This window comes from Mesocricetus auratus, unplaced genomic scaffold (genome assembly GCF_017639785.1).
Source record: "Mesocricetus auratus isolate SY011 unplaced genomic scaffold, BCM_Maur_2.0 Super-Scaffold_100007, whole genome shotgun sequence".
NCBI classification, from domain to species: Eukaryota; Metazoa; Chordata; class Mammalia; order Rodentia; family Cricetidae; genus Mesocricetus; species Mesocricetus auratus.
Window position 1 is genome coordinate 9,987,095 of NW_024429191.1, and position 24,434 is coordinate 10,011,528.

Here is a 24,434-nt window from a genome sequence, read left to right on the forward strand (position 1 = left end):
GAAGGTTCCTGGATGACCTCTTCACCATGGCCATAACCAGAAGAGGCCCTTTTGCAAGAGGGATGCCTCATAGTCCGTCCATCCCGCCCCCCCGCCTCCTTCCAGCATCCAGAAGTTAGGGAGGCTGTAGGACAGGGTAAATGAGGACCCAGGTTCCATTGGCAGTTGGCCATGAAGTCATAGGGTTCTGGAGAGAAAAAGAAGGTTCTAGACTAACTCAGCTGAGGCAGGTATAAGGGCAGGAGCGCACTATCTCATACTGCTCTCAGGGGCCCCCAGCCTCTTGACTCATCTTCTCCCAGAGGGCCACAGTCTCCATCCTGACCCCACCTTCTTCCCAAAGACCTTTCCTTTTACTCACCTCCCTAAGTCCCACAACCTCTAAGTCCTTACCTACTCTGGCCGAAAGCCTTCTGTCCCTCCATCTGTCCCCAGTCCCTGCAGCTTCCTGGCCTGGGTTACTTGCTTCCCTCCAGCCAACCTCTCAGCCACCCTGGCCTTGATGTCCAATTCTGGGCAGTCACATAGGCGCTGATACCGTAACCTGAACTACAGGTAGTAACTGCTGGTGAAGCCATGTCAGGTGAGTGGAGGGGATGGGATATGCAGAGCAGTCCTGCTTCTGAACCTCACTGGGGCTGATAGAGCTGGCTACTCTTGCTTCCCAGAACTCTATGTCCTCCCTCCCGGCCCTCCACCCCTCCTGGCCTCTGACTCAGCAAGAGCTGGGCTCAGGATGGCATTGAGCAAGATTATAGGAACTGCTAACTGTTCCTGTGCATGAGCTCCCGAGGTGCCTCCTTCCAGAGCCAGCCGACAGTCCCTCACCAGGGCTTTCACCTTCACAACTGAGCACGGTCACGCTCGAGGACCTGGAGCTTCTCTTAACAGAAGGCCTAGCCAGCCCTGAGCCCTTGAGTGTGGAAACCTCAGAGAGGTATGAGTGTGGTGGCCTGGCGTCCAGCTCCTTGGTCCCTGAACATGACACCCCTAAGCAGCGGAAACAGCTGGAACAGTGGTGAGCCTCACAGTATGAGAAACAGGGAGATGACACACTGAGGGAGTTAATCTTTAAGAGAGGCTCAGTTTGCTTGACCCAGCTGCTCTGGCCCTGACCAGGGTAGCCGAGCTGCAGGCTGAGGTGGTTCACCTGAGGAGGCACAAGGAACGTTGTGAGCAGGCCACACTGGGCCTGCTCCGTGAGCTCCTGCAGGTTCGTGCCCGTGTGCAGCTGCAGGCCTCAGAGCTGCGACAGCTGAGGCAAGAAGTGCAGCAGGCAGCTTGGAGCCCTGAGAAGGAGGCGCTAGAGGTGAGGCCTTAGGCGGAGCGCAGGCATAAGCAAGCCACCCTTTCCTGGTCTTGGAATAGCTTCCTGGACCCTGACCCTACTAATCCCGGTGGCTCTACGCCCTGGCTCCTACACGTCCACCCTCATCAGTACTGGAAGGACTTCGTAGGCAGCAGACTTGGCCTGCCTAGTCCCTCTTTCCTCCTCCTTGCAGTTGTCTGGGCCCCAGAGCCAGAACCAGATACAAGTCCTGGACAAAAGGTACACAGAGAGACAAGGATAAGCTTCAGTGGGAGGGACTGGGGCCCACGCTTCCCAGGAGTAGCAGGTGTTAGGGCCCATGTGGGTGTATTTTCCCCTGGTTAGTCTTGTTTAAGTAAATGATGCATATCATAGTCCAACCCAGATTGGGGTCTGCACTGTACAGGCGGTGGGAGACTGGTTTCAGGGCCCCGTGGCTAGACCTGCAGCAATAAATGCTGCCTAGTTGCTCTGGGGCTGGCAGGGCAACTCCTTATCCCAGGCTGGTGGAAGTCCGAGAGGCTTTGACACAGATCAGGAGGACACAGGTGCTACAGGACTCAGAACGAAAATGTTCCGAGCAGGAGATAAACCTCAGGTGGGCCAATTCCCTGGACTGGCTCCAAACCAGCTTTGTATACACATTAGGAGTCTCAGGCCTACCTGAGGCTGAGGTCCTACCTGCCCTATGCCCTAGTGCCACCAGTGGGCCATCCTCTGCCATTAGAACTGCTGACTACTGGGGTGCCCACCTTCCTCTCTCTGTTTGGTCACTTGCCCTCACTAGGGACTCCAAGGTCTATTTCCACTTCCATGTGTTACCTGGGCAGGTTGTGTTCCCCAGCCTAAGAAGAACCTAGGGTCCCAAAGCCCACCAGCCTCCCTGTGGTTCTCCAGCTGAGTTGGTGTTCCCGCACCTACTGCCTCTAGGGTGACCAAGCTGACTGACTTGCTGAGGCAAGAGGAGAAGGGCCGGGGAGCAGCCTGCAGCACCCTACAAAAGAACCAGGAGGACACCAGCCAAAAGGTGGACCATGGGTTGGCCAAGATGCAGGTACCTCTTGAAATCCAGGCCTAGCTAGCCTCGGCAGGAGTCATCAGAAGGTCTCCAGTGTCCCTAGCCTATGGCTTTGCCATCAATGGGTCTCCCTTCCTGCAGTTTTTTGTGTCCGTCTACACGATAACACAAAGGCTCACCAGTACTGCTCTGTCTGATTTGGTAACCTCCCATCCCACCTGGCATTGCCCATTCACTGACCTTAGCTGCCTTCTCAGGCATCGAAAACTTACTTCTGCTGTCACACAGCCACGTTTCAAGTGCTGTGTTGCTATGGTTGGGGAAACAGAAGGCACGGGCAAGGAGGAGGGGCCTCTTTTTTGTTTTGTTTTGTTTTGTTTTTTTGAGACAGGGTTTCTCTGTATTGTTTTGGAGGCTGTCCTGGAACTCACTCTGTAGACCAGGCTGGCCTCGAACTCACAAAGATCCGCCTGCCTCTGCCTCCCGAGTGCTGGGATTAAAGGCGTGCGCCACCAACACCCGGCGAGCAGGGGCCTCTTACCGTCTCGGTGAACTATCAGAAAAGGACATCTGGTCCTAAAGTCCCTTTTGCAGCTTTTTTCCGTTTTAGCATTTCCCTCAAGTAGGAGTCACAAATCCCCAGGGCAGCTTGTTCTGCCTTCTGCGTGGTACCCTTAAGAGGGGCCTCATGGGGCTGGAGAATGGTTACACATGCCTGCCATCCAGCTCCTTGGCTCAGAGACCAGTGACTACAGCTGCTGTTCTAAGTGTCCAGCTCCTCACAGGATGGGGCGGCCAGTGCACACTTCCAGCTGTCCCAACATAGTTTTGCTGCCCAGGGTAGTGGCATCCCCCTCAGAGCTGCTGGGAAGCTGATACATTGGCATCATCGAGAGCACAGGAGCTTAGGGATAAGGATTCCTTGGCAGGGAGGGTTCAGGCCCTTTGCGGGGTCTTCAGCAATGGTGTCAGGACTTTACACCCAATACCTGTTTTTGTAATAAGGCTTGGTTGGCACAGAGCCATGAACATTTGTTTAACATAGTGGCAGTGGCGACTTTGGACAAGAGTTTGGAGGCTTCAGAGGAGACCCTGTAAGCTTGAAATGTTTGCTTTTTGGTCCTTCAGAAAAAGTGGCGCATGCCTTTAATCCCAGCACTTGGGAGGCACAGGCAGGTAGATCTCTGTGAGTTCGAGACCAGCCTGGTCTACCAAGCGAGTTCCAGCCTCCAAAACAATACAGAGAAACCCTGTCTTGAAAAACAAACAACAACAACAACAAAAACCAAACAGAAAAAGTGGCTGAGGGCTGGGAGTTGGTGGCACATGCCTTTAATCCCAGCACTCGAGGCCAGCCTGGACTACAGAGCGAGTTCCAGAACAGCCTCTAAAACAGAGCTATCTCCTTAGAGCTGTTTCTCATAGCTGTGATTGTGGACCAAGTTCTCAAGAGATCATCACCACAGATGCTCAACTCCATAATGGCACTGGCTATGCCTAGTCCTAAAGGAGACAACTGTACTACAGAGGGTGTGAGGAGGAAGGACAGAAGGCTGGGTTGGGCCTCGAACCTCTGTCCTGTGCCTTCAGGCCCTCAGGGCAATAGGAGGGCAGCATAGAGAGAAGGCAAAGGGTTACATCTAGTTTCCCTCCCACCCCCTTCCTGTGAATGGGGTGTTCCCACATGGGTGGGGATGCTCTCACATAGTGGGGGTGTCTTCACACCTGCTTCTCTTACTGAAGCTCCGGCTCAGCATGGGTTTCAGGGCCCATTGCACAACCTTCCCTGATACATTGGAGCTCTGAATGTGCGCTGCATTGTCTGAACTCCTGTGACCTTGACCTTTAGGTCCCTTCCTGGCCCATGAGCTAGTGTTCAGAGGACAGTGGGTCCTGTCTGTCCAATGCATGCAGCCTCCTGTGCAGGGACTGGAACATGGAGGGAATGGGATCTGGGTGCGAGGGTGGATGCGCCAGGTAGGGAAGGACATCCAGTGGGGAGGCTTCAGGTGACCATGTGACCCCTCCCAGGACCAGGTGACTGAATTCGGTGAGGAGATGAGCATCCGCTTCCTAAAGAGGGAGGCCAAACTATGCAGTTTTCTGCAGAAGTGTTTCCTGGCCATGGAGCAGGTGAGGGCCTGGGCGGGACCCAGTGTCCTCATGGATTGCCCCGGTGGGTCACAAATTCACAGCGGCCAGTGCTGTCTCCACAGAGAATGAAGTCTTCAGAGAGCGCACGACTCATGGCAGAAAGCAGCCTTCGAGAGGAACTGGAAAGCCGCTGGAAGAAGCTACAGGAACTGATGGAGGAGCGTCTGCGGGCACATCGTGAGGTGGGCCTGGGTGGCCAGGTGGTGTGGGAGATGGGGGGGTCAGCAAGGCTCAGGGTCACTTCTGCCACAGCAGGAGGAGGAGGGCCGCCTGCTGGAGCAGTGCCGGGGCCTGGACAAAGCCGTGGTCTATCTGACCAAGTTTGTGCGACAAAACCAGGTGTCGCTGAATCGTGTCCTGCTGGCTGAACAGAAGGCTCGGTGGGTGTCATATCAGGACAGTGGGCCACCCAGACCCTTGCTCAGCTAACCACTGGCTGAGCTCAGCTGGGGAATGCCCTGCCTCAACCCCTACAGTTGTGAGTTAAACATTAGGCCAGTAGGACAGGTTATGTCAGTCTAGCAGGCCTCTGCTAGAGCGGCTGTTCCTCCACCCTGACCCTCACTCAGAGCCCCTGCTGGGTAGCACCCATCCTCTGGTTCACAAAATCACCTGGAAGGTCCCAGAGCTAGCAACCAGGTCCCCTCATTGACCGATGGGAACGGACAATTTGAGCATCAATATGCAGGGAGGCCAAGGTGAGTTTGGAGGAGAGCCAGGCCGGGGAGCTGGCCTCGTATGTCCACGAGAATCTGGAGGCTGTGCAGATGGCTGGCCAGCTAGCCCAGCAGGAAACGCAGGGTGCACTGCAGCTGGTAAGCGGCTGAGGGAGTGGTGGTCGGCAGGAATCCCTGTGTACACAGGCATCTAGCCAGAGCCTCCCTGATCCCATACTGTCTCATGCAGCTCCAAGAGAAGAGCCAGGTCCTAGAGGGGTCGATGGCAGGGCTGGACCAGCAGCTGAAGGACCTGAGTGACCACTATCTAGCTCTCAACTGGAAGTTAGACCTGCAGGAGCAAACATTAGGCCTGAAGCTGTCTCAGGTGAGGTGGACAGGCCCATAAGGAAGGGCAGTAAAGACGGTGGGGCCAGGATAAAGACCGATCCTCTGAATCAGGCAGGGTGGCTCCTTCAGGACTCCCAGCCCTTGCCATGCTCGCTCGTGCTCTCTCTCTCTCTCTCTCTCTCTCTCTCTCTCTCTCTCTCTGTCTGTCTCTCTCTCTCTCTCTCTCTTTCTCTTCTTTCTCTTTCCCTCTCTTTCTCCTTCCCTCCCTCCTTCCTTCCTACAATTCCTCCCTCTTTCAGTCCAGCAGTGGTGGTGGCTCATTCCTTTAATCCCAGCCCTTGGGAGGAAGACTCAGGTTGATCTCTATGAGTTCTAGGTCAGCCTGTTCTACACAATGAATTCCAGGCCAACCAGAAACCCTGCTTGACAAAGAAAAAAAAAATCACCTTTTGCCACAGCTTTAATCTCAGCACTCAGGAGGTAGAGGCAGATGGATCTTTGTGAGTTTGAGGCCAGCCTGGTCTACAGAGTGAGTTCCAGGATGGCCAGGGCTGTTACACACAGAAACCCTGTCTCGAAAAACCAAAAAACAGGTGGATTTTATTCGGTTTTATATTTATTTGAGTTTCTTCTATATATTTTTATTTATATGTCTATGTGTACATACCACATGTATATGAGCGCTCAGACCAGAAGAGGGCATCAGTCTCCTGAAGCTGAAGTTACAGTGGTTGTGAGCCACCCAACATGGATACTGGGAACCAAACTCCGGTCCTCTGGAAGAGCAGCATGTGCTTTTAACTGCTGAGCCGTTCCTTCAGCCCATTATTATTTTTATTGTTGTTGTTTTGGTTTTTTTTTTCAGTTTTTTATTTCATTTTACATTCCAACCACAGTTCTCCCTCCCACCCCTCTTCCTGTCCCCCTCGCTTCCTCCCACCCCTCACCTCCTCCCATTTGGTTTTTGTGTTTTAAGAGAGGGTCTTGCCATGTGGCCTAGGCTGGCCTCATAGTCAGTTTTCCTGCCTCGCCTCCTGAGTGTTGGGATCACATGTCTGAGCTCAACCCTAACCCTAACTAAAACACATCCATAGAAAAGCCAAGTCAGCTTCAAAGTTATTTCACTACTTCAGATAGAAACCCCAGAGTCTCTCTTCTCCCCCTCCAGCTCTGATTTGTGTGCTGCAGGCCCTTCATCCCATCCCTGTCACCCCAGCCTTCTCTCTTAAGCTGCCCTCATGGGTCCTCGCTGTTGTGTGGACCCATGCTTCATCCCTTTACAGCTGGATAACGTTCCCTCAAGCGGACAGGCCATGCTCTGCTTGCTTCTCTGCCGATAGACACGGGGCTGTTCTCCTTTGCAGCTCCTGTGAACATTTCCTCTGAATCCCCCCATCTTGGCTGGCTCTGCAACCCTTCTGTGCATGTATGGCCAGAGTTGCTGCCAACAGGGTCCTTTGACCACAGTGTCTGTACCCTCCTGCAGTGTGGCCAATCTCTTCTCTGTTCCTCTCTCTACCAACTGTCACCTCTTCAAAGACATGACTCTGTTCAGCTGGCTAGCCTTGGCTGGGAAGACCATAGGTCTGGCATCTCTGTGCTCTGCAGTGTCTGGCCAGGCTGTTTATATACAAACCAGGCCACCTGTGGGTCTATATACAAACATGCTCAGAGTCAGACACTCTGCCTCTGACTTCAGTCAGCCCTGTCTATCCATCTGTGTACCATCCCTCACCGATGTTGAAATTGTAGGTGCAGGCTGCTTGGGAAGGCATGGAGAGGGAGTCCCTACAGAATCATGCCCAGTGGTTGAAAGAGGTCTCAACTCACTTGCAGGAGATGCAAGAAAAAGTGAACAGCCTGCCCCAGCAGGTGGGTAAGGCCAGGATGCAGCTAGCCTTGAGGATCCAGGCCCTGGCTGCGCTTGAACTAGCCTGGTGCTCCCAGGTGGCTGTGCTGAGTCACCTTGGGCTCCTACATCTTCCACATTTCAGATAGAAAGTATCTCCAACAAATGTGTTCTTCTCAAGAATGATGTGGACCTGAAGATCTCTGCTGAGGGCAAGACCAGGTAGGTTTGAAGCCTCCCAGGCCACTGGGAGGCACAGAAACTTGGGACCTCCGGATTGTCACTGATCCCCACAGTACTCTTCCAAGCCCTGCACCTCTGCACCCATGCTTGCCCTTTCCCCAGCCAGGCCCACCTGGGCTCTACCTCCTGTGCTATAACCTGCATGCACTCAAGTTTAGCCTTGTGATAGCCTTGCCTTCTTTCTTGGGCTCTGGGACTCCCCTACAACCAGCCCTTGGTGCCCACAGAGAGTTTGAGGTTGAGGCTGTGCGACAGGAGCTAGCCACCCTGCTGATGTCTGTGCAGTTTCTGAAGGAGGAGAACCCTGGACGGAAGATTGCGGAGATCCAGGGCCAACTGGCCACGGTACCCCTTGGGCCCCAGGAAGCCTCTTGCATCCATTTCCCTAACCTCCAGGTGTTGGTGATTCTGTAGTAATGGGTACATCTGGACATCAGTAGTCCATGTCTACCCATGATTGGAGCTGTGTTTAGTTTCAGAAGCAAATGATAAAGTTAGAGAACAGCCTCCAGGCCAACAAGACCATCCAGAACCTGAAGTTTAATAACGAGACCAAGCTGGTGAGAGGAAACTTGGAAAACCACTGATCACTCACTCTCTGCTAGCCTGCACCAAGTCTCTCTTCTCCCGTCTCCTTGGGGCCCAAGCAGTTTGCTAGCTGGGTGGTGCTGAACAGTGTTTCCTGGAGATGAGGGCCTACTGCTGGGCTTCCTCCATAGAAGATATCCCCACTTACACACATCCTCTGCCCACCCCTGTGATCCATCCCCATTTCTCTGCAGTTGTCTCATCTCCCATGGGTCCCGTTAACACCACATCTCTGCATTTGCAGCGCACAGAGGAAATTGCAACTCTGCGTGAGAGCATGCTGAGCCTGTGGAGCGAGGAGGGCCCCTGGCCGCTGACACTGGGCAGCAAGCGGGTATTCATGTCCCTGGTGAGGCAGCGGTTCTTCATCAAGGACCTAGCCCTGGGCGAGCTGGTCCCTGTGAACTCCTGGGGCGTGTATCAGGCTGTGAGGTGGGCAGCTGAAAGCCTGGGTCTCCCAAGGGTAGCAGCCCAGCCACAAGGAGGTGTGTTGTGTATGAGCTGTGTCTCTGGGCAGGTGGCTTCAGTGGAAGACAGTCCTCTTGAACTTGGTGGTCCATCAAAGGCCAGGAGCAATCTCGGAGATGACCCACTGGAAGCCTGCAGTCCAGATCACGTCTCTGACCCTGTCCCAGAAATAAACACGCCAGTTCTTTAACATACTGGGGTCAGAGTCTCCTGTTATCTGATGGAATAGATTTTTCACAGCTCATAGGCCTGGCAAGGGCATCAGGCAGTGAGAGGGAGCAAATAGAAGGCCTAAGTTGTTTGACCCTGAAGGACCCATCCTGCCCTGCTTAGCCCCGGGCACTTTTATCACCTTTCCTGGAATTTCTGGATGGAGGCACCCGAGCCACACCTGTCAGGACCCACCCCTGCTACCTGTGAGAGTCCTCAGATCAGCCTCACCCCTGCCCAGCTGCCCATTAACACTGGAGGGTCAACATCTATGTTTCTTTGTGTGATCAAGCAGTGTCCCTCTTCTAGCCTCTCAAGAAAGCCTGCACTTTGCGTGAAACTCCCAGTCCTTGCTGAGGAGATGGCACATGGAATCATCAGCTCTGGACCTACAGAGAGAGACAGTGAGAGGGCTGGCCTTGTTTGGTCCCCAACCCAGCCGCCCTTTGCCACCTTGAATCTTGGGGCTGACTTGGTAAAGAATGGGTCTCCCCAGAGGGACATGTGTGCAAGTGACTCTCATTTCTTGCCTGAGTTCTGTCCACTTCCTGTGGGCAGAGTTCTGAGGTCTGCTGTATACAGTGGGTCCTCCAAGAGCTGTAGCCATGTATGGCCAGGTCTAGACAAGCATTTGCTTTCCCTACCCACTGCTGGTGGCAGCAATTCCAGGCTCAGGATGAACCCAGATCCTCTCGGGTCTGCTCTCCTCTTGAGGGGGGAGCCAAGCGCATTGCTACCTGAATAGACCCAATAGGGAGGTGCCAGGGCTACAGGAAGGAGAGGCTGGGTGTCTTCAAAAGGGTCACTGCTGCCCCAGCACATTCCTTACCTGTATACTCACTACACCTCAGTCAGCTGTGTCTCCTCCATGGCCTGAGTGCCTCCACTCTGCAGCTCGGAGCTACCCTCAGCAGACCAACTGGCCAGCAGATCACTAAAATCTGGTGTGCCAGGATGCAGTAAGCCTAGTGGATTAGGCACAGGCTCCTTCCAGAAGGATGGAGGCAATTTCCTTTGGGTCATGGGGGTAATGTGGCTATACTTCCGCTCTAGCCTCAGTCTTTGGCAAGCTGACACTCTGGGCCTGGAGAACTGCCGAAGCCCATAGTCAAAGAGCTCAGCCAGGGGGCCCAGCGGTGGCACCCTGTCTCCTCGATGGCTCGACCTGTGCATCTGACCCTCAGGCCCCCGGGGCACATGCACACTTTGCTCAGCAGCCTCCTCATCCTCTGGGGGCCCATCCTGGGCCAGGCATACCAGGTCAGCATAGTAGAGGTCCCTGGCAGAGCAGCTGGCTGGTTGGCTGTCAGAATAGACGTCTTGGGCATCTGGGTCTTGCCCTGTGTCCTTGCGTCCAAAGTACCGCTGAATGTCGCCACTGATGAGCTCTGAGAAGCGCAGCAGCTGCATTGGGGTCTCAGGGCTGCTGGGACTCTGGGGGGCCACTCCTGAGCTCTGGGAGTCTGGGCTGCAGCCGTGTGGCCCCTTATCTTGCAGCTCCTGGTCTCCCTCTTCCTCATCTTCCTCCTCCTCTTCTTCCTCTTCAGAAGTTTCCGGAGCCTCCAGATCTGTGGGCAGGAAGGGCTGATGTGATGGTAGGGGCAACCGGAAGTCACAGACAGACCGTATCACACCAGCAGCCATCTTGTTAATTTGGGGGATGGTCCTGCGATAGCAGACACAAGCTAGGAGGAAAGCAAAGGGGTGGGTTGGCAAGTTAGGACCGGCAGTGCCCACTGGACACAGCCTGAATGTATGATCCTGGAAAGGCTGCCTCGCTCTTTCTTGTTCTGATCCCTGAGCTCAGAGATGTGGGTGTACAGGATCCTCTGGTGTAGGTGGGGCCGTCGTGGTGCAGAGGAACCATTAGAACCACCACAGCTGTGACCATGCAGGACACAGAGTAGGGTAGGAGATGCAGAAGTTAGAGATGAGTACTACCCGGACAGGCAGGGATCACTGTGGAGACAGGACAGCACCTTCACAGGTCCAGAACCCTGGCAGATGCTATGGAGAGCTTCAAGGGCTGTAGTGGCCAAAAAGCCCCACCCAACCTGGTTCTTACCTAGCTACAGTCACAGCTCTGCAGTTCTTTTCTGAGGAGGGACATTGTTGGGGTTTAGTTTTTTTTCTGCTTTTGTTTGGTTTGGTTTTCTTTTGTTTTGAGATAGGGTCTCTCTCCTAGTCCTGGCTGTCCTGGAACTTGCTATGTAAACTGGTCTGGCTTCAGACTCACACAGACCTGCCTGTCCCTGCCTCCAGAGTTCTGGGATTAAGGACATGTGTCACCATTCCTGGGTAGGGATCCTTGTTTTTAAAGAAAAGGGTCAAGCCAGACAGTGGTGGTGCATGCCTTTAATCCCAGCACTCAGGAGGCAGAGGTAGGTGGATCTCTGTGAGTTTGAGGCCAGCCTGGTCTACAGAGTGAGTTACAGGACAGCCAGAGCAACACAGAGAAACACTGTCTTGAAAAAACAAAAAAGGGGGGTGTCCTCAAACTAGGCATGGTGGCACACGCCTTTATTCTCTCAGTACTCAGGAGGCAGAGGCAGGCAGATCTCAGAGTTTGAAGCCAGCCTGGTCTATAGAGTGAGTACAAGGACAACCAGGGCTATACAGAGAAACTGTCTAGAAAAACAGAAAAAAAGAAAGGAGACTCACTTGGGAGAACCTGCATCAACCCTGCTTTCATCTCCTGAATGGAGGGATGATAGGCATGAGCCACCACGACCAGCTAGCCCTGGGTTTTAATTTGATACCTGACCACCATGTGAGGATACCTGAGTGCCTCCCACCCAGACCTCCTGCTAAGGGTTGTGGGGACAGATGAAGGATTCCTAAAGGAGTGAACCCCACTAATTGCTGTGCAGGTTCAAAAAGCCCGAAGGACCAGTGATGAGTGAGGAAGAGGACATGGCTGGGAGGGTAAAACGGCTCTTCCTGGCTGGAGACCCTGAAGCGGCTGCACCTGGATCCTAGAGTCACCAGGCTTCTTCACAAAGAAAGGGGAGTACCTTAGGTGTGTCAGAGGATGATCTGTTTCTCAGGGACCTGGGTATGAGTGGCCCCCTGCTCAGATCCCCTCAGGTTCAAACTGCACAGCCCCTCCCTGCTATCTTGAAACTCTGGGAAGCAGAGGCTGGCCACATCGATGTCCTACATTGATGGATTCCTGTCCCAGGAGGTGCCCAGTGGTCATGACACGTGTCTTTGAGGATGACTGCTAGTGGAGAACTCAAGGCAGACATATTCCCTGTGGAAGGAATTCCCCCCCATCTCTCCTCTCCATCCCAGAAGACTCCAACCCACACACCCAGGCTCCTACCTGACTGGAACTGCAGTGCTCACTCAGCAGGCCCACCTCCACCTGGGGTGCAAGCATTTATAGCTGGGCTCCACAACTGCCTGAGGCTGGCAAATATTTGGCAACGGCATTGTCATCGCAGACTGGGCAAACATATCCCGTTTGCTTTAGCGCCCAGCAACCAGAGTCCCCGCGGGGGGAGTGCCCGAAGACGGCCTCACCTGCACGCAGCCTGCCTGGGGACCATGGAGTGTTTGCCTCGGGTCCAGCTGGCCAACACCCTGGACCCGAGGACCCTTATCTATGCTGCTGATTGGGGCCCCATCCAAGCCTTGTCAAATAGGCGGAAAATTAAATTTCATGCTATTTTGAGTTCTGGAGTATGTCTCTCCAGAGGACATCCTGCCTGCAGTGCATGCTATAAACTACACTATGTAGCAACAGGACACGGAGCAAGGGGAAGGGACTGAGGCTATGCAACCATCCACCAGGTCCAAGATAGGAGCTAACACTTGCATCCCTTGTGACTCCTTCTAAGCTTCCCCAGCCTCTGGGCCTTTGTGCTGCTGAGATCAACCATAACCATGTCAACCAACCCAGTAAGGACTGTGAGGAGGACTCTAATGGTGGCTGCCACCCACTTGCCCATAAACCCAGCTGTAATTGTAGTCAGGCTGACTGGACCCACTACTGTCCTGAGCATCCTTTGTGGGGTTGGCACAAGGCACCTCCCTTCTCTGGTTGGAAGCCTTCTGAATGCTCCTGTACCTAAGCAGAGTTGGGGGGCTCCAATGCCTGCCTGTTGTCTCCAGTCCTCCTGAGACCCTCAGCCTTTCTGGGTGGTGTATTAGCTTCCTCTGGCTTCTTTAATCACTGACCCCAAAGTGGGTGGTTTTAGAACAACAGGACATTGTTCTCTGTCCTCCTGGAGGCCAGAGTCCAAACCAAGATGTCAGCAAGACTGGTTCCTTCTGGAAAGCTGAGGAGCTCCCAAGGATGCCAGCCACTTGATGTTCCTTGTCTTGAAGCCTGTTGTTACCATCAATGCTGTAATCTTCACACAGACTTTCACTTTTTTAAAAAACCTTGGGGCCGGGCGGTGGTGGCGCACGCCTTTAATCCCAGCACTCGGGAGGCAGAGGCAGGCGGATCTCTGTGAGTTCGAGGCCAGGCTGGACCGACAGCCTCCAAAACAATACAGAGAAACCTTGTCTCGTAAAACCAAGAAAAACAAAAAAAAAACAAAAACAAAAACCTTGGGACAAGGTCTTTCGATATACCTTGTGCTGGCCAAAAACTAGTGGCCATCTGAGTGCTGGGGTTGCAGGCATACACCACCACGCTTGACTGGCAAATTTTACAAGGCTGTTCACCGGTGGTTTTAGGGCTACCTTAATCCAGCACACCCTAAGCTTCACTAGTCACACCAACAAATACATTTTTCCCAAATATATTCACATCCTGTGGTTTAGGGTGAACATGCATTTAGTGGGGACATTATTCTAGCTGATCCAAGTACCCTCCAGGAAGGATGTGTCCCCGGGGGCACTCGGCTGCCCTGCAGCAGCCCCCAGTGAATTCAAGTGTCATCAACTATGGCTCCTGATGGGGCCTAGTTTCAAGGACAGGAAAGTGGCAGCATTGCTTTCACGATCTTGGGCCCAAAGCACTTGCTGATTGTTCTAAGTCCAGTTCTTCACCTGGCCAGGGAGTCTTAAGGGAGGGATGTGGGTACCATTTACCTTCCCTGGCCCCTCCCTCATTCCAGACACCACCCCCACTTTAGGCAAGGATCCTAATCTCCAGGCAGATGGTATGTCCCCTGATACTCTCAACACACTACACTGGCCTTCAGCCTTTTCCTGCCCCGAGCCCATACTTGATGACTTCAATCAGTTTGTGCCTCCTAGAGGGTAAGAGGTTAGGGGAACCAATCCTAAAGATACTCCACACCTGGTCACTGCAGTCAGGACCCCTCACTCAGCATGGGAAAACCATAGGGAAATGAAAAGTCCTAAGAATGAGAACCTCTAAGGGCTAGGCTGAATTGGGAATATACTGAAATTGGTAGACTGCTTACCTAGTTTGCCCAAAACCCAAAGTTAGATCTCCAATGCTATATAAAGTGAGCATGATGCTGCATGTCTGTAATCCTAGCACTGAGAGGTGGAGGCAAGAGATTCTGAAGTTCAAGGCCATCCTTAGCAGGTTCAAGGGAACACTAGGCTACAAGAGACCTTGTGACAAAACAGCCTGTAGGCAAGGCTGACACTCTGACATGAATGTCTAGAAAGCTGCTCACATCTAAAGACTAGGTGTATGTCTGGAGAAGGGCAGCATGGGGTAGGCCACCTATAGACCTGACAGGACACTGGAAGGCTTGGGGAAGGTGAAGGCATAGCTACTGCCAGTTCTGACCTCTTCTACCTCTTTTCAGGCAGGAAACTTGGGCATGACCCCAGTGAGTACCAGATGAGACTTTTGCCATGGAATGAAGTATACCTGGTTAGGCCTGCTTTGAGTGTCCATTCTACTCTGGAGTCCATCTACTTCTGCTCCGACAGTCTTACCATGTCAGTCTCTGACATCTAAGAACACTCGCCAGTCTTGGCCGTGGGTGGCACTGCTTCAGGCTCTGTCCACTTCCTTCTCACCCACCTAAGCCCAAACCTGCAGGAGGACCAGGCATGAGGGAGAGGGGTACAGTTGCTCTGAGCTGAAACCACGTCACCCTCTACTGCTGGATGGGAGAAGGACATGCTGGCCCAGGAAGGGATGGAAACTGCTGGATGACATCACTGACAGGTGGGCCTGGGGTCTACAGCCGCATACCTGCACCTTGCTGGGGATAGCCAGGGTCTCAGGGAGTTGGGTAGAGTACCTCCCAGGAGGGCATTTGAGGTGTGGCCTGCATTCCACCCTGACCAGCACTGGAGGCAGGGAAAGGCACCCTGAGGCTATGCGTGCAGGCTGACACACTTGGTCAAGCCTTGGGCTTTCTGAATCTCAGACTGAGTGCTTCAAGGGGAGGAAATGCGACACAATTCTGCCCTGAAGAAGGGCCCACCTGTGTGGTGTGGCTAAAGCATGCCTTTGGAAGAGCCTAGTGTGAGGCCAGGGTGGTAGATGGATGAGCTGAGGTATGCAGAGTGTCCTAGCAGAGGAGAGAGTCTGACAGGATTGAGCCATCACCAAGGAGCTAGAATCCCCAAGGTCATCACAAAGTCATCACCAGAGGTGGGACAGACTGAGGCTAGAAGATGCTGACATTGCAGGCTTGATAAGGAAAGGGCCATGAGCCGAGGGGTTCTGGGACTTTCGGAAACTGGGAATCATAAGGAAGCCAGTGTTCCTTGCAGGCTCTGGAATGTCATCTGATGCTCAGTGAAACTCAGTGAAACTCTCCTGGACTCCAAACCCTTCTTGGGAATCCCACATAAGCTAACAGCTGGCATCATGAGCATTGGCATAACAGGAACACTGTAGTGAGAGTCCTGGCTGCAGACAGGGCTGGGTGGGTTTGTAGGACCCTGTGACTCCCAGCATGGGGATCCCCTGTACCAATGTCCTAGTTGAGGTCATGCTCAGGTGAGGTCAAGAACTCTAGAGATGCCAAGCGTTGGTTGCACACACCTTTAATTCCAGCACTCATCAGGCAGAGCTCTGAGTTCAAGGCCAGCCTTGTCTACACAGTGAGTTCCAGGACAGCCAGAGCTAGACAGAGAAACCCTGTCTCCAAAACCCAAAACAGAAAAAAGAGAGAGAACTCAGAGCCAAAAGCTGGCTGTGGTGGTACATGATTGTAGTCTTAGCTCTAGGGAGGCAGAGACAGGCAGACCCTGGGATCCAGCTATCCTAGCCTTCTTGAGTTTCAGACCAGTATGGGAATGTCAGAAAATAAAAAGGTAAGGCTGGGTGTGGTAGTGCAAGACTTTCATTCTGGTACTTGGGAGGCACAGCCAGGAAGATCTTTGTGAATTTATGGCTACCCTGGTCCACATAGTGAGTTCCAGGGCAAGCCAGAGCTACATAACGAGACCCTGTCTCAAAAAATCAAAAACTAAAAAAAGAAAAAAAAAACAGCATCTAAGAAACCACACCTGAAGTTGTCCTCTGGCCTACACACACACACACACACACACACACACACACACACACACACACACACGTACACACATTCACATGTGCCATTCCCATATCCATGCACACTCCACTACACGTACACACACATATCAATTCACATATACAAGTACACATGCAAGGAAACCAAAGAACACCAGAGCCTCAGTGTCTCCTCTGTGTGGAGAGACCCTCTCCTGCAGAAGGAGGGCATGGGAGGTCACTCCCTAGGGCTGCGTCCTCCCCGGTGCTCGGCTTTTACTATACTCCCCACATACACCTTCATTCCCTACTCGTCTCCCTCAGGCATCTGAACATGGGAGTAGGACTCTGACAGCCCTAAGTCCTGACCTGGCCAAGTGCAGAGGTGCTCGCTGGTACTGGCTGAGAGAAAGGTGTGCATGGACAGGGCCTTGTCCTTATCCTGGAGTCATTTTGGCACTCTTCACTGCCTGGCAAGAGACAGGGAAAACCACAAGCCAGGACAGAAGATTCTAAAATGGGGAGAAACCAGAGCACATAGTTGTCTGGAAAGAGAAGCCTAAGAGGGGCCTATGGGACTGACAAAGAGATGGGAAGCCAGAGGGAGGAAGCCACAAGGGCAGACTGAGAGTGTCAATGTAGGAACGATCTGGAGACTTAAAGGACTCACCCCTGCTGGGTTGTCAGCCATGTTAATGACAGACCATGTGTCCTGCAGGTAGAGGTTGAACTGCAACTTTTGTTTCTGGTAAGGCTTGGTTGGAGAACTCTGGGTCAGTGGAGAGACATACTTTCCTAGAATAGCCGCCTCATATGTCTAGCTGGCAGTTAGTGGGTGGACAAGGCCAGCCCAAGCCTGTGTCATCCTGGCCTTGTCATCTGCCATTTTGGGACCCTGGAGGAGGCTGGGGCTGAAGCATATGTTCTAGCATCTGCCCCAAACTGGGCAATGTTTTGGGTCAGGCCCAGCAAATCTCTTTGCCCACTGTCTCCTACCCCACCAGCCCCAACCCACTGTTAGGCCTCAGACCCTGGGAGAGCAGGACTCCGCTCTTACAGACCTGCCTGCTCCCAGGCACCTGGTTTCTATTTTCCTGAGAAAATCAATAGCTCCAATATGTCATCTCTTAAGTGGAGCTACAATAAACTACCCTGCCATTAAGCACACTGACGGCTGCCACTTCTGCCTCCCCATTAGGGAGACATTAGGCTTCCTGTGAAATTTCTCTGTGTGTTTTGCAATAATGAGGGCTGAGGTGTTGGTTTATGTTCCTGAGAGGTGAGGCAAATGCTCTACATACAGTATGGCAGAATATCACATCTTGGAGCTTTTACTATAGGGCTGCTGCTTCTCCAGATTCCTAGCCAGACTCCTGTAGCAGAACCTGGCAGAAAGAGTGGTTCCTCCAAAGAAGTCTGTGGGAGGATGGTTGCTTCAGGAGCCGGTGGCTGAGGAATGGGGTCCAAGGACACAGGGCGTGGCCTTGGACCAGATGCCCTCAGGAGCAGGGTGATGTGAAGGTGGCGTCTGTATCAGATGCTGGGGTCCTGTGACTGAGCACCATAAACTTGCCAACTCAGAACCGCAGACATGTGGGGCTGCAGAGACGGCACAGCAGTTGAGAGCACTTGCTACTCTTACAGAGGATGAGTTCTGTTCCCAGCATCCGCATGGTGGCTCACGACCATCCCTAACTCTAGTTCCAGGGGATCCAGAACCCTTTTCTGGCCTTCATAGGCACCAGGCACACACACAGTGCACATATATTCATTCACTGCAAAACACATACACACAAAATAGACATTTTTTGAGGCAGGGTTCTCTGTGTAGCCCTGGCTGTCATGAAACTCACTCTGTAGACCAGGCTGGCCTTGTACTCAGTGATCTGCCTGCCTCTCTCTTGCAAGTGTTGGGGATAAGGGCATGTGCCACCAAAGCCTGGCTTAAAATTTTTAAATCAAAGCCAGGCGTTGGTGGCGCACACCTTTAATCCCAGCACTCGGGAGGCAGAGGCAGGCGGATCTCTGTGAGTTCGAGGCCAGCCTGGTCTACAGAGCGAGTTCCAGGACAGCCTCCAAAGCCACAGAGAAACCCTGTCTCGAAAAACCAAAAAAAATTTTTTTTAATCAAAAGAGAGGATGTATTCCTAATGGTCTGGATTACAGGTTTGAGCCCAGGCTCACACAGAACTTTGTAAGTGGCTGGTAGGGCTCAAACTTGGGTCCTCATGCTCGAATGGGAACACTTTACAGATTGAGTCTAGAGCTCCACCTCCTTTAGGAAGCCACACCTCCCCATACCCCCAGCTTGCACATTACCTATGGTTAAGGCCCTAGGTGCTGCGAGGACTTTGTCAAGAGAGCAGTGTAGTAGTGTGGGGTTCTGTGATGGAACAGGTGGGGCAGTGCCCAGGTAGGAGGACCTGGGCAGACAGGTGCCTCTGTTGACACAGCAGCTCTCAGCCAGGGTCCTGGGCTGGGCTTCTCAGTGTGGGGAGGACTCACAGGTGTTCCTGGGCTCTCACATCTCTAGTATGTGACGCTTTTCCCGCTATTAAGTGGGCACAGGAAAACATCGTGTTCCAGGTCACAAGGAGGCTCCTAATTTTGTTCCTTCCTAGGGTAATTACCGACCCCAGGACCCTCTTTTGTCACAAAACAATATGAAGCCAAAAGCTAAGGTGACCTTCAGAATGATAGACTTAGTGTGCTGCCCCAGGAGAGAGACAGTGAGCAAAGGAAAAAACCTGGTCACAAGGTCCCAGCCTTGCTCACTTGGGGGGAACAAAGCAGGTGAGTCTACAGGCTGCCCACTAATCCTGCAGTTGGAACAGGTGCAAATTTCCCTCCACATTCTGGATCTAACTTATTTCAGGTCCCTATTCCCTGGATGGGGAGTTTAAGTTCAGTCCTCCAAAAGAGGAGTTGAAGGTGAAGAAAGGTCAGTGGGCTGAGTGTTTGGAGGTGAACTTCATGTCTTCAGGAAGCACTGTGAGCGGCTGTTGTCTCTCCCTCTCTGCAGCCTAGGGAGGGCACCCTCCACTTCCTTGGGAGTTCTATGTAAGGCTGGGCCTCTCTCCAGCAGGAATGTCTACATCGATACCAGTCAAGGGCTGAAGGATCATCTTCCTAACTTCCCACTTCCCCTGCTCTGGTGCCTTCAGACACTGTCCCCTGAGCAAAACGAGCATGGGGACTCTGCTTGCCCAGAAAGGATCCTCGTTTCTGGGACTCACAGCTGTCTGACACATGAGACAGGGGGAGATGTTTATATTTTTTGTGACTGGTTCACAGATCAAGAACAAATCCAGAGCGACTGTCATTAGTGGGCCCTGTGCTAAGCCCAGGTGTGATATAACTCACTGCAGTTTCTATGCAACATAGGTACGCAGAAGACACTGTTAGGGCTGATCCTGGTTTTTTGTTTTTTGTTTTGTATTTTAAATTGGGTTGGTGGTCTAGCCATGTAGTCCAAGCTGACCCGGAACCAGTGATCCTCTTGTCTCTGCCTCTAGTGCTGGGGTTACAAGCTTGCCTGGCTAGGACTGATTCAAGCCTCAATCAGCTCCCAGCTCAAATTGCACACACTGGTGAGGTACGCGTGTAATTCCGGAATTGCCTCCCTGTAAGCTGGTAGGATGTCCAGGGTCTGGACATCCTGTGCTCTACCCAGAGCCATTTCCATTCTCCCTGAGGGCCTAGGTGAATGCGATGTCTCTACATGCTTTTTCTAGGGGACGGACTGGCCAGGCATCATCTACGGTGCGAAGGCTTCCCACCTTCGGGCCTGAATGTATAACTGAGGTGGACGTAGACAGTAGCTGAGACACTGGCCAAGCATGAGGCTGAGAGCCTGCATGGAGCGCTAAGAATGGAAGACACGCTTCTGGAGAAAAGGGACCAAGTCCCTCTGTGATGATGGTCCTGGGAAGAAGACAGCAAAAATTCAGGGTTCTCAAATCCGTGCGCACCGCCGGTATCACACTCAACAGTCCCGGGCCAAGCTCCCCAGAGACGAGACCCGCCCCGAAGGCTCCAGTCTCTATGGAGAAACTATACAAACGCGAAAGCCGTCAGGCTACTAGGGACTCGAGACGGAAGAGCTCTCGGGAGGAAATACGTCATTTCCGTTGAGCGGCTGGACACACGTTCTGTAGTCGTGAGAGAAATTTGATGTGAAGTTCTGCTTCCGGTTTTGTGCGACGGAAGTAGCGAAAGCGCAGTGCGCCGCAGAGTGCAAGCCGAGGTCGCTATGAGCGGTGTCCTGTGTTCTCGGACTGCGGGGTGAGCGCTGCGAGGTGCAGGTGGGCTAGGGCGGGAGGCGGCCGTGGCGGCGGGACGCTTACTGCTGACTCTCTTTCCAGAGCGGTCCGGGCTCTGCGGCTCGTAGGCTGGGCTTCGCGAAGCCTGCATCCGCCGCTCCATGGCCGGTCTCCAGCCCAGCCTACAGACAGGGAAGAGGAGGAGGGAGACCCCAACCTCCCCATCCAGTTTTCCTCCAGCAAAGCCACCCCAGTCCGCTGGACGGTGGAGCATTCCCTGGGGAAGAATGAGCGGCGGCCCTGGTGGAAAGTGCTGCCTATCACCCTCACCCTCACAGTTCTGATCCTATGGTGCTATCTGAGGCCGGAGACCAGCGCGGACCAGTGGTTGAGAGAGGTGCTGGGCGAGGTGAACGAGGAGGACGAGGAAGAGCCGGACAGTCGTCTGGAGGAGCCCGAAGCTCCGGCTTTCTACGAAGCTAGAACGTAACAGGTTTCCTACAGAGGAAGGAAACAGACAGCCCTCCTTCTGTTTCGTTGTCGAGTTTGGCGATTTCTGACCCGGTTCTGCGTGTGTCTTCGATGCTTTTAAAGGACTTGGATGGCGCTCTTGGCGCTGAGACGCGAGAACACAGCACGGAATTGGATCCTCGAAATCTGATCCTTGCCAGACACCAATGCCCAGTGATTACGTCCAAAAGGACTTTTGAGGCTCATAGAAAAGGTTTTGGCTGCACCGTGTGCTGTTGGATTTGTGATATGTTTGTACAACCTAATCATGTTTCCAGAGCACTTCTGGTGGGGGTGGTTATCTGCAGTTCGTTTGCTTTCTGAGACAGAATCACTGCTGAAGTTTTACACTTTGTATGGTGCCGTGATGTGTACAACATCAGTTGAAGCTATTTTAAATACTAACAAATGGAAAATACATTTGCTAAAGTCTAATGAACACAACTCTCCCCTCCCCTTGTATCAAGTGTTTTTTTGTTGTGGTGGTGGTGGTCGTTGTTTTTTGTTTCCTTGTTTTGGCTTTTTTGAAACGGTGTCTCCCTATATAACTCTGACTGCCCTGGAACTGGCTGTGTAGATCAGCCTCACCTCAGAGATCTGCCTGCCTCTGCCTCCAGCTCTCCAGTGATGGGATTAAAGGTGTGCAGCAGGCCCTGTGGCATCTTATTTTCAAAAGGAGTATTTTTCTAGGCCAAGCAGCTAACCTTTTCTGTTTTTTTTTTTTGTTTGTTTGTTTGGTTTTTGCTCTTCCCTCCCACTTGAGAACTTAAAACCAAGCAAAACAAAAAATAGTGCTCACCAGAAGTGGTAGTGAGTGTCTGTAATCCCATCACTTAGAAGACTGAGGCAGGAGTATCCTAAGTCTGAGGTCTGCTTTGGATACATAGGGAGACCCTGTCTAAAAAAATATTTTTCAATAATACAGTGAGATTTTTTTGTTTCTGTCTTTTGAACCCAGGAATCTAACATGTTAGCCTACTGCTGAGCTCTACTCCCAGCTGGAGAGATGGCTCAGCTCTTCCAGAGGTCTTGAGTTCATTTCCCAGCACTTACATAGAGGCTCACAACTGTCTAGAGTGGGACTGATGCCCTCTTCTTGGGTAAAGGTGAGCATGCGGGTAGAGCACTTGTATACATAAAGAAAAATGTCACATTCCTTGAAGTGGGTCCATAGAGCTGCCAGACCGGTCAGTTCTCCCCAGTGATATGTGTAGTTGAACTTATGAGCAAAAGGAGAACGTTGGCTGTTTGGGACAGTGGGCACACTTAACTACACATCTGTTTATGTTTTGTGTTTTTTTAATTGTTTTTGTATTTTGAGACAGGGTTTCTTGGTACTCTTTCTGTAGATGAGGTTGGCTGTAGCTTGTGTTTTTCCTAGGGCGCTCAGCCTGGGGAGTTCTCTGGGTAAGTGCCCAATAACCATCTGATAGGGACAGGACCTGTAAACATGAGCCAATGTGGGTGATTGTTTCATGTTCAAGAGACAGGTAGACTGCTGGACAGAAAGACATGATTAAATAAAATATGTTCTTTCAAGGGGAAAGGAGTTAGCCTAACAGCCACTTAAAAATTAGATTTATGTGTGTGATGTATGTATGTGTGCCACATGCTTGTCTGGTGCCCATTGCAGGTCAGAAGAGCGTGTCGGATCTCCTGGAACTGGAGTTTTGAATGGCTTTGAGCCAATATGTGGGTCCTAGGAATTAACCTTGGATCCTCTGGAAGAGAAGTCATACAGGACTCTCTGTAGCTTTGGAGTCTATCCTGGCACTCACTCTAGACCAGACTGCCTCTTTGGAGTCTATCCTGGCACTCACTCTGTAGACCAGGCTGCCTCTGCTTCCCGAGTGCTGGGATAAAAGGTGTGCGCCCGTCGAGTCAGTACTATTAGCCACTGAGCCATCTCTCCAACCCCAACAGCCACTTTTTGTAAAATGGAAGGTCTCAGTCATGTTGGGCAGTCTCCCAAAAAGTAAGCTATTACACAGAAGAAAAAAAAAACCCTCTTTTGTTTTAGTTCCAGCTCTTGAATAACGGCTTCAATTAAAAGGAAACTTCTAGTTCTCACGGAGGTACCACAGTTGATGTAGTTTTCATTTCCCACTCAGCAGTCTTTGAGATGTGTTTGTTCCTCTGTAGACTTCCCTGTCTGCCCTTCCCTGCCTTGTTCTTGTTTGATTTATTTTGAAATGACAATATTCCTGTTTTTTTTTTTTTTTGTCTGTTTGGTTTTTTGAGACAGGGCTGAACTCGAACTCACTATCTCCACCTCTTGAGTGTGAGGATTACATACCTGTGCAACCACATCACCTTCCTTTTCTAAAGTTAATTTCAGGGTTTGTGGGCTCGGGATACTATAGTGCTTGGCTAGCATTCACAAGGCTCTTCTACCTCTAGCACCAAAACCAAAACTACTAAAAGTTTCAAACAAATTGTCTACAAAATGTCCTATGAAGAAGTCAGTCAGCCTACTGGCAAGTGATAATCTTACCTTTTCTGTATTTTAAAATGTAACTCACATACTTGGACCATATTATATCTTTGCTCACATTTCAGATCGGTGTTTCAGAGTACCTGTGGTCTCACAGCTTGATGCTCAAACTTTATCCCTCAGAGCAACATGCTGTCAGTTGAGGAGTTGTGGTCACTTTTCTTTGCATTTACAGCGTCTCATGCCACACAGTTACATCTACTTCCGAGTTTATCCTAGCACCTGCTGAGCCCCTCCCCCAACGTGTGTCCAGCACCCTGCGGATCCCAGGTCACTCCTGACCACCCTGTACATCCTTTATTCTATGTGCTCATCTGCCAACTTTTTACACAGTGATTTTTAAAAAGCAGCCCAACAGAGAATTCACTCTTGGTCCATCCATAAATTTCTAAATAAAGGGGCGGCCATCGCCACAGTCTAATTATAGACCTTTTCTAGCTAAAAGAACCTTGGGCCCACCAGCAGCCCTCGAGTCCCAACACAGGCCCACGGCCCTGGACCCAGAGGCCAGCCAGGGGACTTTACACCAACGGGCGTTTCCTGCTTTGCTCCCATAACTTGCTGCCGTAGGGGGCTCGCAGGTTCTGCGTGTTAAACGCCCCCCCCAATTCCCCCCGCCGCACAGCGCGCGTGGGCGAGGGGTCGATGGGGGCGTGGCCGGCGCGGCGTGCCTGGGGGTGTGGCCGGCGCGGCGGGGGGCGCAGGGGGTCGGTGCGGGGGGAGATCCGGGGGCGCCGGCGCGGCGCATGCGCGCTGCATTGTTTTGACTGAAAATGCCGTCGGTTTCGAAAGCGGCGGCGGCGGCGCTGAGCGGGTCCCCCCCGCAGACCGAGAAACCAACCCATTACAGGTCAGTGCCTGGGCTGCAGCCCGTGGCCTCCGGGACGCCGCGGCGCAGGGGAGCGGCCCGCGCGCGC

General features: G+C 52.4%; 4 protein-coding genes across 15 annotated transcripts in view; 3 read left to right on the forward strand and 1 right to left on the reverse strand.

Moving 5' to 3' along the window:
- Positions 1 to 195: 195 nt before the first annotated feature.
- Ccdc154 (coiled-coil domain containing 154) lies at positions 196 to 8,828 on the forward strand. Of its 8 annotated transcripts, XM_040748314.1 has the most exons (18): positions 196 to 230; positions 436 to 583; positions 808 to 1,018; positions 1,120 to 1,309; positions 1,503 to 1,549; positions 1,812 to 1,907; positions 2,240 to 2,363; positions 4,359 to 4,460; positions 4,544 to 4,663; positions 4,734 to 4,861; positions 5,170 to 5,296; positions 5,388 to 5,525; positions 7,241 to 7,360; positions 7,483 to 7,559; positions 7,808 to 7,925; positions 8,054 to 8,140; positions 8,413 to 8,600; positions 8,686 to 8,828. In XM_040748314.1, the coding sequence occupies exons 2-18, from the start codon at positions 577 to 579 to the stop codon at positions 8,807 to 8,809; spliced, it is 2,004 nt and encodes a 667-aa protein (XP_040604248.1). In that variant the 5' UTR covers positions 196 to 230; positions 436 to 576; the 3' UTR covers positions 8,810 to 8,828. The 8 variants fall into 8 exon arrangements, with proteins under 8 accessions (XP_040604248.1, XP_040604251.1, XP_040604253.1 ...); XM_040748317.1 differs by having other exon boundaries at positions 200 to 583; positions 8,413 to 8,502; XM_040748319.1 differs by having other exon boundaries at positions 200 to 583; positions 7,325 to 7,360.
- On the reverse strand, positions 8,660 to 12,210 carry Percc1 (proline and glutamate rich with coiled coil 1). The gene is made up of 3 exons (XM_040748321.1): positions 12,172 to 12,210; positions 9,676 to 10,531; positions 8,660 to 8,794 (listed from the first exon to the last, which is right to left on the reverse strand). Exon 2 carries the CDS (start codon positions 10,488 to 10,490, stop codon positions 9,687 to 9,689), a length of 804 nt encoding a protein of 267 aa, XP_040604255.1. The 5' UTR covers positions 10,491 to 10,531; positions 12,172 to 12,210; the 3' UTR covers positions 8,660 to 8,794; positions 9,676 to 9,686.
- An 8,215-nt stretch (positions 12,211 to 20,425) lies between these two features.
- CUNH16orf91 (chromosome unknown C16orf91 homolog) lies at positions 20,426 to 21,477 on the forward strand. The gene is made up of 2 exons (XM_005081580.4): positions 20,426 to 20,535; positions 20,616 to 21,477. The coding sequence occupies exons 1-2, from the start codon at positions 20,504 to 20,506 to the stop codon at positions 21,001 to 21,003; spliced, it is 420 nt and encodes a 139-aa protein (XP_005081637.1). The 5' UTR covers positions 20,426 to 20,503; the 3' UTR covers positions 21,004 to 21,477.
- A 2,781-nt stretch (positions 21,478 to 24,258) lies between these two features.
- Unkl (unk like zinc finger) overlaps positions 24,259 to 24,434 on the forward strand; it is a 43,113-nt gene continuing 42,937 nt past the window's right edge. For 3 of the 5 annotated variants that reach the window (XM_005081577.4, XM_013121700.3, XM_040748323.1), the window contains exon 1: positions 24,259 to 24,367. In XM_005081577.4, coding sequence (XP_005081634.1) covers positions 24,291 to 24,367 — 77 coding nt within the window. In that variant the 5' untranslated portion in view covers positions 24,259 to 24,290. The remainder of the gene's footprint in view (positions 24,368 to 24,434) is intronic. The other 2 variants (XM_040748324.1, XM_021233811.2) reach the window with 2 other exon arrangements.